The sequence below is a fragment of the Muscardinus avellanarius genome, assembly GCF_963383645.1.
Source record: "Muscardinus avellanarius genome assembly, chromosome: 5".
Classification (NCBI taxonomy): Eukaryota; Metazoa; Chordata; class Mammalia; order Rodentia; family Gliridae; genus Muscardinus; species Muscardinus avellanarius.
Genome location: NC_137790.1, coordinates 77890397 through 77906083, shown reverse-complemented (window position 1 = coordinate 77906083; position 15687 = coordinate 77890397). Strand labels below are relative to the sequence as shown.

Sequence of the window (15687 nt, the reverse complement as noted above, 5' to 3'; positions counted from 1 at the left end):
GAAAGACACTTCATGGGCTGGGATGCAGACCAGTGGCAACGTGTTTGCCTTGCAAGAGCACCACCCTGAATTCCATCCCCAATTCACAAAGACAGACAGACAAGACAGACAGACAGACAGACAGACACACACACACACACACACACACACACACACACACACACACTCACACACTCTCTCTCTTTTTTCTATCAGCATGTGTTCTTTCTCTTCAGAGGACTGTTCTGAAAATGAAACTGAATAAAGCATGTTCCATGCAAAAAGTTGATGTGTCTGTTTTCAATTAACTTTAAAAGGAAAGGCTAAAACAAGCAATTCATTTCCATTTTTTTTTTCAACTCTCCATTCCTTCAATCCCAATTCACATGTTTTCTTTGTTTGCTTGCTTGACTACTAAAAAGCTGGAATATAAATGTGCTTCCTAGATTAGGTACTTCAACAGAGTGTTGAAAAAGATAGAACAAGGGCCAGAAACAAAGCCTTCTGTGGTTTTTTAGTCAATGAATTAGGGGCCATAACAGCTCTGTGATTAGAAAGAAAAAAAAATACTTAAAAGATCAAAACAACGGATTTCTTGATTGAAATAATCAGCAACTAGAATCAATGTCAAAGAATAGAAAGGTATATTGTACCTTAACTATGACAGCTATGTCTACAGTGCAATTCACAAGAAAGTAAAAGTCTGAACATTAAAAAAAAAACTATGCCAGAGGTGAAATTTTTATTGACTTATTATTATAATTTTTCAGCATACAAAGTGCTTAATCAAGTATATTTACAATTCTTACATAATATACATTTTAGAATAACTATAAAGATAATGTACTCTGCTCCATTTACAATGACAAACTACAATAATACTACATTCATGAATTAGATACAAATCTTCTACATACTAATAAAAAGTAAATGGAGTGTTGGTTATACATTCTTTAAAATATACCTCTTCACAGATAGCAAGAAATATTACATGTAATTAAGTCTTTATGACTGGAATGATCCAGAAATATCACAAAGCACAAGTAAACACATACAGAAAAGTAGCCCATCATTTCCAAAAATTAATGTTTAGCTTTTGTGTTAAAATAAATGGTGCCAATAATCTTTATAATGTAGCAAGCTTTCCCTGTTTAAAACTCAAAAAAAGGAATGGGGAATTTGAACAAAAATAAAGTCTAGAACATGAAGCAAAGACCATTGTAGAGAAAACTGCATTTAATCAAATCCTCCTTTGTCTCTACATTATCCCATTTTAAATGGATAAATTATCTTAATAGATGGTAGGAGTCGTTAAAACTGAACTCAAGTCCTTTTTAGGTATTTTATCTGAAAGCATCAAGAAATTGCTGTGTGAATTATAATTACCTTTTTATAATTTTTTTCTTTATTAATGTCTATTATTGCAAAAAAATGTGAAATTTCCTACAATTTGATGTCTTCAAATCCCAATCTATCCCTCCAAACCTTGTATTAAGGTTCTTCAGAATATTTGTAACCTGTTATGAAACACAAGGAAAGCCAGCAGTCATTATCAGATTTCGCTGCTTTTACAATGATTTCAAAACATTTCATGATAAAAGTAAAGTGCCGCTGATTTGTTGCCAGCCAGACCCGGGTCATGGTGTCAACTCTGCCACCAACTAGCAAAGGCAGATGCTGCTGAAGCTCTTAGATTAAGATCTCAGAAGTCCTACTGCGAGAATCAGATAAGTAATGTCCAACAACATTGTAAATAGCAGAACATACACAAAGGGATTTTTTTTTAATATTTTCACCCTATTTCATCCACTCATTTTATTTGTGAGGAGCCCTGAATCCAGAAAGGACAGTGACTACTAGTCCACTGCTCTTTCTATTATATCATGCAATTGTAAAGCCATTGTGGACATATAACTCTAAAAAAATACATCATCTTTCCAGCGCATGTCCATGGTCAAAAGTGCTATCACATGGAAGAGTTAATCTGACAACATAAGAGTGAACTGGGAATGTCAATGGGTAGTAAATTTAAGCTTAAACACAATTTGGCTAATTTTGACTATATTTAACATGTATAAAATTATATTTCCAAAATATTTACTAACATTATCACAAACTTAAGTTGTTCAGACTGTGAAGATCTAAATTATTTTTTCCAAAACAAGCTTATGAAAAAACTAACATACATGTTACAAATTAAGTCCCTATGTCTGAGGAAGCCAACACCAAAGTTCATTAAAATCTACAGTGAAGACCAGTATAAATTAGACACTGTAATAAAAAAAAACACCTACCAATTTCTGAATTTCAAAGGATTATACTAAAATTAATTTTTAAAACCTTAGAAATCTTATACATGTAAATGCTATAATAAAGCATTGCAAATCTGCTCAATTACCTTTTGTCTTAGCTCTAAAATCAAACTGTGTTTTATAAACTCTTCAGCTTGTGCTATTATTCTTACTTTGATATTAATCCAATTTTTAAGTTAATGATCGTAAGCTAACAGAATATTGATCATCAGAAATACCAGCAGATAAATTATGGAAAGAAAACAAATGGTAATCATGTAAACATAGACGCCCAGGAGTATGATTAACATCATTATCATTTCTCATAATACACTGAACTGTTCACAGCATAACAAAATTAGATTTGTTATACACTATATAGGTGACACAGCAAAAATTACTTCAGAGCCAACCTACCTTGTAACTATTCATTTAAATCTTTGCTGTTTACTCAATTATTTCTGCCAAATTTAATCCAGATGGGTCTAAGCATATTGAAGAAATTAAGCCACAGAAATGTATTTTTGCATTGCCAGCTTCTCTGCAATAGTAAAGATTCAGCTTTCTCTAAAGATACACAAAACTGTGATCATCTTTATTGCACTTCAAATACCTCTAACCATAAATGTAATTACACTAATTACTGCCACATCAACAACTCACAACTTAAGCCAAAGGAGATAAGCATGTAGTGAGAAATTGCCCTTACAACCACAGAGCTTCCAGAGGTATCTCAAGCACCAGGGGCTGGATGCAAAAGGAAATGAGCCCACCATTTTCTCAAAGGCCAGGAGCTTTAGGAGTAACGTGCAGGATTAAAACAAGAGCAGACACTGAAGGAAAACTGACGTTTCCCTTTCTCCTGTCTTCCTTTCTTTCTGTTTATTTTAACATGTATCTCTTCTTTGAGTTTTTAGGGCAATTTATTTCAAAAGTCATTCTAATAAAAATGTTACAAATCATTAGATATAGTACTTGCAAAGCTAGATGCCATGTGACTGAGGTGAAACAGGAAAAGCTAAATAAATGTCTCTGTTATGTTGTAATTAAAACACAATGCTATGATAGTTAGCGTTTCCTCAGAAATAACTCAAAAATATATAAATATATTTTTATTCTCAGCTAATATATCCTTGTGGCTATTACTAAATAAGCATTACTTGCTTATAATTTGGCCAAATTATGGAACCTTCCCTGTGACCTGAATTTATTTCAATATATTTCCTGCTTGGATTCTGATATAATGTTTAATCAACTTATAAAACTATTTGAGGGGAAATGTTAAAATTTATTATCTAATTAAATATAATTTAACTTTTATAAGTTTAAAAACTTTTTATTTAAAAACAATATCAATAGCATTATATATAATTTATAAAAGACTTAATTATTGACAATATTTGGAAAGGAACCATAAGACTAATTATTGTACATTCTTGATAAGACATAGCAATCAAAGATTAAGTCTGACTAATCTGAAGCATATAAATGATATTCATAATATGCTAAAACTCAAGAGTCTGTGACTGATATAACCAAATCCTAAACAAATCCTAAAGCTGTATACATGATATATTTAAAGGAATGTATACTGCATACAGTACACAGGATAGATGTAGAAACATTAAAAAAAAATTACTACTGAATATCTTAGGATAAACTAAGGAAAAATTTACTTTTAAAAAAATTTCTTTATACAAAGAGACTTTTTTTCATCAGGAGCAATAGCAAATATGTATCTTAAAAAGGACAATTTTCAAATATAAAAATGACCTATTTTATAAATGAAGTTTTCCTTTGAAAGTAACGTTTTGATGGAAGCATTATTTTGCAACGTTCAAGTAACCTTTGAAACACAGTTTTATTACATATAAATTTATCAAGGTTTTAGGACATCAACTCAACAATGAAGAACTACAACTTCCAAACTGAGATTCTTTGGGTGGTTGAAGAAAAAAAAAAATTAAGAGCTTCTTTGCTTCATAAGAGGAATTAACCCTAAAGAGCTGAACTATAGTTTTCTTGTACAGCTGTTCTGTGTTTGTTAAAGTACTGGGCAAGAACTCGATGACCTAGTATCTGAGGAGTGTAATTATTTTTCTAAGCAAATGGAGGAAAGCAGATTCTCTTGTTCTAATAATTAAATCATACAGTGTGTATAACAGATAAAGTACCAAAAAAAAAAGGCCCAAACAACTAATTCTGAACCAGCAAAAATCATGAGAGAGGGAGGCAGAAAGAAGAAAAATATATGTATTCTTAAGGCAGGCAGGATAATTGGCTCCCACTTGAAACACACATGCTTGACTGATGATCCTGGGCATGATATGTGGGGGGAAAAAAAAAAGCTACCACCCATTGGCAAACAGAAGGGGAGGTTTCTAATATTTTAGCATGTTGTAACCTAGATATAACTTTCATCTATGAAAAAATAGCCTTTTTTATTAAACAGGCTTTTCTTTTTAATGAGAAGTTCTATTGTAGATTTCCTCTCCCAACTATTAGAAGCCTATGTTTTAATTTATAAAAATATCAACAGATATCTTTCCCCTAAACCATTCAATATCTACCAAATTAAGTAAATAGAATTACAGCAGTAAAAGTTGTGAGTTTTCAGCTGTACACATTAAGAAATCATTAGATTTCATATTTTCCCCCTTATTAAAAAAATTCAGAGTTTCTGTGAATCTTGCTGGAAACGATTTAGCTTCTCTGGATTATTGGATGCCATTTGCGAAAAATCACGAAAAATGTCTTGGTAAGTTTCATCACCTGCATGAAAGTAAAATAAGGACACTAAAAATGTATACAATGAAAGTATTGATAACACTCATTTTTATGACTAATAACTATTTTATAATTCATTACACTAATATTTTTTCATACAAGCATTTTCAAAGAGAATAGAAGATTCAATAAATATAAATGCCAGAAAAGTATATAATGAAAGAAAAAGAAAACTATACCTGAAAAAAGCCCCTCAGACGCAGCCACAGAAGAAAGTTAGGTTAGAAAAGAGCAAAGATGCAGTGTTTTAAAGCAAAGTGAAGAAATATTTATTAACACAGGAGAAATGAAGTCACTCTAAATGAGGGAGAGTAAACAAGGCAGTCTTTAGATAGTTCTTTTGATAAATTCCAAAAGAATTCAGAAAAAACAAATACTAATGTTTCCGATGGATGCAAGTTATTAACAAAACAAATTGATAATCAAGTAGGAAAAAAGCTTCCCATTATAGTACTCTTTTAATTAGAAGAAATTTAAATTAAAATAGCATGTGAAAAAGTAATTCTTAACTCAGCTGTAATGCATAAAACTAATATACCTAATTCACTGCTTACTCAGCTTAGGAAAAAAAAAGCCTAAAAAAATCACAATAAAATCATAGTTTCACATTGCTAGACGTTTCTCATTTACTGTAGGTCATATAAGAAAAAAAATGTTAGAATGCTATAACAATATGGAAATAAATACTAAAGACATTTACTAAATTAGAGAATTAAACATGTGCATACATACATTATAGCAGATTAAAAACTTTTTCTTGCCATGAGAAACTATATATACACATACAAATTAATCCCTCAAACAAAGGAATCTCATTTTCAAGATGAATCATTCATCATGAATGCTTCTTGCTAAACATTAGCACTATAGAGACACTTGGAGTAATTCTGCTCTCAAGATTTTGAGTATGAAATACTATTTTAGGTGATTATTGCTACAACATGATTTTGTAATTATTTCTGTTGAGATATCTTGCATCCATCTTTTATAACAAACCCATTGCTACAGTCTGTTGTTAACAGTACAGTAAGTTTTGTCAGTTTTATAAAGCTAGATTGTTGAAGCAATAGAAGTCATACCAAAAGCAAGAGAACTAGAAAAATGTTGGGGATGGGGGATAAGGATCTAGTAAAAAGGCCTAATGGCCTAACCTAAGGTTTTCAATATAAAGATTTTTAACATTAAATATTAAGCTTAATATTTAGTTTCTTTTAATATTTAGTCTATGTAAAAAGCAATTTATTAAAATCAGTAGATAGTTTTCACTTAGCCCTGGAAATCTAATCATGACCCAGAATCACCATTTTAATCTAATCAATCCACTTTAAAGAGAAAAAATAAATAAAAGTAAGAAGTGAATCATAATAGGTTGGCTGAGAGTAGCATCTAACCCATGTCATTGTTACTAAAGAAAAAAATAAAGGTTAATATACTGGAACAACTGGTAAGACAATCTAATTGTACTTATGATTTCTTAAAGATTTACTTCCACAATAAAAGACAAACTACAATCTATTCCATTTTCACCATTCTGAAATATATAAAACAAACTGAGAAGAGAGCAACATTAAATAGCAATTAACAAACCATACAAAATATTTTAAAATTTTGCTTATTTTTAGATGTTGAATCAAAATCTGTAAAATATTTATTGTAAACATTATAAATATTTTAAAATACTATTTAAACTAGATAGTCTAGAATCTTACTTTCCAAGAAAGTGTAAAGTGCAGATTATAATACAAAAATACCACACTAAGTTTACCATTCAACACTAGAAGTAACTTAAAAGGCACACTTTATACATTCAGGAAGAAATAGGAAGAAGGATCTAGCAGATGCTAATGTCAAATAGTTTACAGATAGCACCAGATGAGCATTCTTAAGTATTACAACAGTACAATGGCAATATATGGCTTCTACAATTGGCAATGCATATTTTGTATAACAAGCTGTAAGTTTTTAAAATGTTTTTCCAGTTTTTGTTTTCAAATCATCAAGTACCAATTACACAAGTACATTTTAGTAGGACCATTGTACCATGCAAAACAAATCATAAGACCTTTCATTTGCTGAATTAAATGCTTCCTTGAAGGAAAGTATTGGTGCTATAATAATCATTGGTTTCACTGACTGAATACATTTTAAGAGTTAATACAACAAAGCAAGTTTCCATCTTTACAACACACACACAAAAAACTTTTCGCTAACACCCAGTTTCTAACAAAATATTAATTAGTGCACTGCTAAGATACTACCTTTCTTAGACTTCAAAATGTGTTGTCAAAAGCAAATGTTACAAGAACAATAGTGACTAAGATATTTAATATAGCTAACACAAACTGAACTTCAATGTTGTTATTCAAAGCTTAAATATAATTTTAATCACTTGGAATTTTTCCCAAGGCAAATATAATTTGTCTACACTAGAACACATAAACAAAACCCAGAATATCCTTCCCTGGAATGTTCCCAGAAGTACAAATAACACTTTATTACAAATAATAAACAACTAATCTCCCATATGTATAACGCTAAGCTGAGCATATTCTTTAACTTATTTAAGAACATTTTTTTTTCCTTTCATAGAGTTAGCTTTTTTATGTGCCTGGACAATTCTGAGTTTTTCAAATGTAGATTGATATGTTTCCACTGAAAGTATATATTAATTTTTATTTTTGGTATTTAGAATATCTATCAAAACAACAGTTAGGATGACTCAAGAGTTTACTGACTCTGCTTATGAAATGAATTCCCTCAAAATGATGGCAGCATGGAGCCCACTGCCAGGCAGCCACAGGCATGAGCCTGCCCTTTCTGGGATGGTAAGTTTCTTTTCTGGATCTGATCACATTCCTGGTTCCCAACCTCTGCCAGCTATGTACTCATATAACCAATAGCAGTTCCCTACAGGAGCCGTTCTCAACTGGCTGAGAATTTGCCAACAATCAAGAAGAGTCACAGAGCCAAAAACTGGGAACCACCGAACTGATTTCCAACACTGGAGAGCGGGTTGCGCTATTTCCTTCTGCCACTCAGGCCTCCTAAGAGCTTTGTGGACTGCTAAAAAGGAACATATCCTTTCAGTGATTTTGTGCTCTTAACATTGCCCTGTTTAAAAAGGGGGGTGGGGGAGTACCAGGTTCTTAGGGTTGTAGATAAGAAAGTTCAGAAATGGAGTTTCCTAGAAATATAGGTTTATGATGGCCAAACTTTACATCTGAGTCTTTTAAATGGCATGCTGTTCATTACAAGATTGAAAACTTGCCAACAATTTGAATTGAAAATTCTACAACTGTGAACCACCCAGAGTTCTAAGGTTTTCTATTACTGAAACAATTTTTTTAAAAAAGATCTCAATAAAACAATCAATTGAGGTCTTAGAGAAAAATGTTTAGTGATAAGCATAAGAAAAGGAAAGATCTGCTATTAGAGCCAAACATATCTGTTCTCCATAGACTCATAAAGGAACAGAAAAGTACCCAGAGAGCAAATGCTGTGCTATTTCACCACATCACCTGTAGAAGCATAAAATTACTCTGCTTTAAATATTAGGCCCTGCAAATTCGTTACAATCTAATTATATTCAAGATGATTCTCTAATTGATCCAAACTAATCTCAGTTTATTCTGATACATATACTACGTCCAGTATCATGACCTATTTTTTAACCTCTAAACTAAAATTTGAAAATGGTTTTTAAAAAAAGCTTGTTTTAAAATAAGGCCTGTTTTTGTCCAAATTTAAAATAAATTGAAAAAAATCTATTTTTCTACCAATGAATGAAGGTTGTATAGTTAAATGTAAACTCAGACATAAACAACAGTGAAATAGACATCTCAATGTTCCTAATGATGGCAGAAGAAGCCCAAGCAATTAGGTGGAACTAGAAATGCAAGAACACAAAGGTTCTGTACTTTCAAGCTTCCAACTCGAAAGAAGAGTCGTCCACTGACCTTCTGACTAATCAGTTGGGTGAACTTCATCAGCAAACACCTTAAGGAAAGAGCAACTGACCAAACACTTATGTTAAAATTTCAGGAAGAAAAAAAATTGTTTAACTTAAAATCATGAAGTTCACTATTATCTCACAAATGTCAGATCATCTCCTTTGACCAATTTTTATTTTAAAGTGCTTAAACACAAAGGCCTCAAAAATGGCCTAGTAGTAATACTATCACTTAAGTTTATCTGCTATAAAATTATAACTTATTTAAAATCTAACATTCAAGTTTAAAACAAATGGGTGAAATCCAGAATTAACACTAGAGCTTCACCCAAATCAGCACTCTTACATCTTGGAATACCATGAGTCAGTAATGTGTATGATCCATAGGATTAAAATGGGACACCCTAGATTAGAAGTATCTAGCTGCAGTGCCTCTATTCCCAAAGTCCTTACTTGCTCCCTATTAAGTCAGGTCAAAAATAACTAGTAAATATTGTCCTCTGAGAAAAGAATAGCCCCACACTATTACTTATATATTCGTTTAGTTAAAATAAAGTGAATGGCTGAATGCTAGCTTCAGCTAGCATAAACTATAGAAATCTCAAAACATATATAAACAGAAAGAAGAGATGATAACACCAGGCCACTTTTTAAAAAATGTTATCAATATTCATTTTTAAAAAATAAAATATACTCATGTATTTTAGTCATTAATTCTGGAAACTTTTTACCAATGTGTATGAATTTAAAACAGATTCATAATTCATGTACTCAAAATCATGAAACTAGAAATCAAATAATTATTATTTTCTTTGTGAAGAATGTCTAGTTAGCATGTATATATAAAAGAGAGAAATATGATCAACATTTTTTTCCTTGCTTGATATCCTGACTCACAGGTAAATATTACTCAAAATGAAATTTGAGGTTATCATGAGTTGAGTTTTCTCTAATAAGAATAAGTATACTTTGCCATCAGGTTCACAAAATACTGTTCTAAATACTTTGATATTGTACAACTGCTTAGGGCAAAGTTAAAGATAAAATGAGACCTTTTTTTCTTCATCTTTTAAAAACTAACTCCACTCCCATTATGGCTCTTCTAAGCCTACTGGTAAATTTTGACTTTAAATCTTCAACTCAGTTCTTAGATTGGAATATAGATTTCCTCACAAGACTTTTTCTTGCTATTTTCCATACTGACTTTTTATATGCCAAATACAAAGTGATTTGTTTGTTTGGTTTTTTTTTTCCCTGAACATAATTTATAGAAATTCCCTGAATAACAAAAAGAAAGCAATTTATATTTACTGGATAACTAAAAAGAAAACAACTATTTTGCTGCTGGAAGTATATAAAGAATACTTCATCATTCCATTCACTTCCCTGGAATGTATTGGAAGACATCTGTACAGCAGATAAGGAAGTCAGCAGCCAGAGTTTAATACAGCAAGTAAATATGTACTGGAAGAGCAAGAGTCACTGATTTTTAAAGGCCCGAGATTAGCCACCAAAGAATTCAGTAAATACAGTACATAGCTAGCAACTCATAATTTACAAGTATGTTATAAAAAAAAACCCTCTAGAGCATCATGTTCATTGGCTAAAGAACTATGAATCTTCCAATTGTAAACTGATAAATTCCTGAATGCATTTCTTATACTGCATTTCAGTATGGTTATTAGTGGAATATTGACCTGGCTGTCCATAAAGTCCTTCTGATTCCCTCATTTCTTCATTCATTCTTGCTAAACGTAACCTAAAATTAAATAAAAAGGACCTTTTAGATGAGGTTATACAATATAAGTGTTCATAAACAAATGACTTATATAAGCAGGCAATATGTGAATTAATGTAACTTTTTTCCCTTTATCAATATTTGCCACTAGCTTCTAGTTTGTCAAGCCCAACCATCAGAAACACAAAAATAACTTTCACCTTCATACAGTTTTCATGAAAATAGACAATAAAAGATTTTTTTTGTGTGTGTGGTACTGGGGGCGGAACCCAGAGGCTTTCTATCTCAGAGCTATACTCCCAGACCCATTTTATATTTCATTTGGAAACACGGTCTCACTAAGTTGCTGAGAGCCTCACTAAGTAGCTGAGGCTGGCTTCGAACCTGCGCGATCCTCCTGTCTCAGCCTCCCAAGCGCGGGGATTACAAGCGTGCACCACCATGCCCAGCTTTTTTTTTTTTTTTTTTTTTTTTTTTGGTACTGGGGTTCCTGGGAGCCCTTCTACCTCCGGGCTACACTCCCAGACCTATTTTTTTATATATATATTTTTGAAACAGGGTCTCTTATGCCAGTGCGGCTGGCTTCGAACCTGAGCGATCCTCCTGTCTCCGCCTCCCAAGCAAGGATTACAAGCATGCGCCAACACGCCCGGCCACGCCCAGCTTTAAAAGATTTCTGACAAGTGCATTTTAGTTTTACTTAAGCAGGTTCCCTGCAACATTTTCAGAGTTTTGAAAATTCCTGGCTCCTATGGCAACCTGTCAATATATCAACTGTCAACTCTTGAAATTATTGCTTCTATAGTATGGAAGCAACAGCCTGTCAAACCCATTCTTAAAGGAGGTAGTTCTCAATTATAAAGACCCTGTGTTCCCTCTAAATATTAGGAATATACTTTGTTATAAAAAAAAAAAACTATAGAGCTGGGTGTGGTGGTGAATGCTTGTAATCCCAGTATTCAGGAGACTGAGACAGGAGGATCACAGTTCACAGACAGCCTCAGCTACTTAGTGAGGTCCTCTGCAACTTAAGTGACACCCTGTTTCAAAAATAAAAATAAAAAAAAATAGGGCAGGGGATGTGGCTTGGAGGTTGAATGTCCCTGGGTCCCATCCCCAGGCCCCCCCCCAAAAAAAAAACTATAATAAATGACTATGGATTACCAAAATTTTCCCAAGGTTATTACATTGCTTATACATTCCTTTTGGGGTTATTTTTCCTAGCAGAAGACATATAGCATTTGATTAAGAAGACAAAAGTTCCCCCCATGCCCTTTTTTTAAATCTAACTTTAAGCAACAATAATTTTTTTTGTGGTACTGGTGGTGGAACCCATAGGCCTTCTACCTGCGGGCTATACCCCCAAATCTATTTTTATATTTTATTTGGAAACAGGGTCTCACTAAGTTGCTGAGAGCCTCACTAAGCTCCTGAGGCTGGCTTTAAACCTGTGATCCTCCTGTCTCAGTCTCCCAAGTACTGGGATTACAAGCCTGTAACACCACACCCAGCTCTTAAGCAACATTTTTGTGTGTGTGTGATACTGGGGTTCCTGGGAGCCCTTCTACCTCCGGGCTACACTCTCAGACACCTATTTTTTATATTTTTATTTGGAAACAGGGTCTCTTAAGCCAGCATGGCTGGCTTCGAACTTAGGCAATCCTCTTGTCTCTGCCTCCCAAGCACAGGGATTACAAGCACGCACCCCACACCTGGCAGCAACATTTTGAAATAGTCAAATATTCTCTTTGCAACCCCTCTCCTACTTTGCACTACTCATTTGTACTTCTGAGCCACCAAATATGCCCTGCCTTCTATCACTCTCTTCTTACATGTTGTCTCTGGCAACTGTAGCATCTGACATGGACTTTTCCTGTTTTTAAACAACCACAGCTCCCTTCATCTCCTCTCTCAACCACTGTGTGAATTAATGATAGCTTCATACATCTTTCTTTAGTATGTGGATTTTTAGAGAGAACACTTGCTCTCTACTATTCCAATCATTTTTATTACTATTTTTCTCCTAAGTTTATAATTGTTTAATAGTTCTATATTCCCCTACAATACCCTCTACAATAATAATAAATCATCTAGTGGGGAAAGTGAGCTCTGCTGTTTTGTTTTCTTTTCTAATTTGGCAGCAATCAGAAGGAGCAGTACATGGCAAGTCAAGATTTCTTAGTGGGCACTCAGGAGCTTGAGGAAGCCATGGGAGTTTCTCTTTGTGATTGACAGTAGTAAAAATGGGCCTATTTCTACTCAAATGAGGGAGGGTGAGTGAATACAAATTTAGGGCTTCAGCTAGCCCAGAAGAGAATAATTCTCTAGGTAAGAGAATTATTACCTATTACTCTACCAGTTCTAACCTTTGGTCCTAGTAGTGTACTACTAAGAATTAAAGAAACCACTTCAGAGAAGGCATTGTTTTACTTCCTATGTGTACAGCAATACAACAGAAGTGACTAAGTGACTGTAAGTCTCAGCTCTACCACTTACTAATTCCTCAAACTATCTGTGGCTTGGCACCCTTATATATAAAATAAGGAGTAATATCTTCCTAATATGGTTGTGGTGAGAACCAAATCAGTTTGTGCATTGGAAGTGCTTATTAGCTTTAATTTGTTTGGAGATGTACACAGCACATAGCAAATACCAACCAAGTTTAAAGTTCACACAAAGCATGAAGCTCTATGTTAACACCTGTACAAGTAACACACTGTAGAGTCAATAATGGAGTATAACAGGAATACATACAAGGTTACTATATCAGCATTGGCTGCTTCCACAGCAATGCTCAACGGATCTTTCCCTTCTTCATCAGTGGCATGTTGATTGGCACCTCGCTTCAGGAATAAACACACCTGCCTGTTTAAAGAAACAGCATTTTTGAAATATTGTAACAAAAAAATTAATATTCACCTTTTTTTTTTTGGTGGTACTGGGGTTTCTGGAAGCCCTTCTACCTCCGGGCTACACTCCCAGACCTATTTTTTATTTTTGGAAACAGGGTCTCTTAAGTCAGCGCGGCTGGCTTCGAACCTGCACGATCCTCCTGGCTCCGCCTCCCAAGTGCGGGGATTACAAGTGTGCGCCACCACGCCCGGCTTAATATTCACCTTTAAATCAGCTTCATCTAGCCGAGCGTGGTGGCGCACGCTTGTAATCCCAGCATTCGGGAGGCTGAGACTGGAGGATCGCGGTTCGCGGACAGCCTCAGCTACTTAGTGAGGCCCTCCGCAACTCAGTGAGACCCTGTTTCAAAATAAAGAATAAATAAAAAAAAAAAAACAGCTTCATCTAACTTAACTAACACTTTCATTAGAAAATTATTTATTTATTCTATAAATACTGAATGAACACTGACTCCAATAATAAATATCTACCAAGATCAATGTTTTACAAGTTTCAAAGTATTTTCATTTACATTATCTGGTGCTATATAACATTGTGGGGTATATAAACTATGTTTCATACCCTTAAAGAATATCATAAAAATATGTACACAGATAATGAGAATTCCATTATTTGGGAATGAAGGAAGCCAAACCAGTGAAACACTAACATACTAAAATTATAATATGCCAGGCGTGGTGGCGCACGCTTGTAATCCCAGCGCTTGGGAGGCGGAGTCAGGAGGATCGTGCAGGTTCGAAGCCAGCCTCAGCTACTTAGTGAGGCTCTCAGCAACTTAGTGAGACCCTGTTTCCAAATAAAATATAAAATAGGTCTGGGAGTATAGCCCGGAGGTAGAAAGCCCCTGGGTTCCACCCCAGTATCACCCCCCCAAAAAATTATAACAGCATATATTAAGAAGTAATCTTCCTGTTATACTTTACAAATGTGCATAACTTGAACAAATTGGGTAAAAGTTTAAAATAGAAAAAATGAATAAATAAAGCCTATAAAATGCAAAGGATTATGATAATTTAAGAAAATACAATGGATGAATTAACTACTACCATTTTTAAGGTTAGAAAAGTTTTTATGATGAAGTTATTGAACTAAATCTCTCTGCTGATAAAAAAAATATAATAAAAATGAAAGTTTGTTAAGTTTTTTTTTTTAAGAACAGCTTCTTTATGCAGGAAATAATACTTGGAAACCCTAACATATTTTATTGAAAAATCAATCGCTTATGACACAAACTTTTTATATAAAACCAACATTTACTTCACTTATATTTTCTAACAGAAAGTCCATTTTCATGGCTTTATTGTTCTGTGAGTCTTAATATTGTTCCAAAAGCCACAATGTCAATTGACCAAACAATTTTGTTCACAATTTAACTAGCTGCCACATGGAAAAACTAAAAGCTCCACAGGTGCAAAATTCTCCCAAAATAGGTTGTAAGTATGTGCACTGTGTAGATAATCACAGAGTGAAGTTGTCTGAAAAAAAGCACCACTACTGCAATATAGGAAGTTAAATACTAAAATTGATTTGTTTAATGACAGTTTAAGGTCCAATTAATCACTGTAATCTTCATATCTGAAAACTAACTGTAGCTTTTTATATATAAATAAGAGCTTTTAACTCTAAATCATAGGAATATTTCTCTTTACAAAATCGACCTAATAGCTTCAATCTGAGAAAAAGCAAACCACTATTTCAAATTTCTTAAATAAAATTGACCTAAAGGTTTAAGCACTGTAATTACCCTGTGTGCCCTAAGACCGTGGCATGGTGCAGTGGTCCCCGCCCTTGGACATCTCTTTGGTTCACGTTAGCACCATTCTGCAGGAGGAACTCACATGTCACCAAAGAGCCCTTAAAGGGAAAAAAAGAAAATAAAGGTGTACAGATACAAAGTATGAGAAACAGAGAAACCTTTCTATTTAAAACCATTATAAGAGCTGGGCATGGTGGCACACACTTATAATCCCATTACTTGGGAGGTGAAACCAAAATAAGAAATAAAGACAGATGGGAATGTAGCTCAGTGG

At 33.6% G+C, this 15687-nt stretch overlaps 1 protein-coding gene across 1 annotated transcript in view; it reads right to left on the bottom strand.

Annotated features, from left to right (window-relative positions):
- Positions 1-4941: 4941 nt before the first annotated feature.
- The window catches only part of ACAP2 (ArfGAP with coiled-coil, ankyrin repeat and PH domains 2), a gene marked incomplete at both ends in the record, with an annotated part of 138713 nt that continues 127967 nt past the window's right edge, over positions 4942-15687 (bottom strand). The window contains 4 exons of the mRNA XM_080696547.1: positions 4942-5042; positions 10704-10765; positions 13499-13609; positions 15402-15511. Of these exons, the coding sequence (XP_080552673.1) occupies positions 4942-5042; positions 10704-10765; positions 13499-13609; positions 15402-15511 (384 nt within the window). The remainder of the gene's footprint in view (positions 5043-10703; positions 10766-13498; positions 13610-15401; positions 15512-15687) is intronic.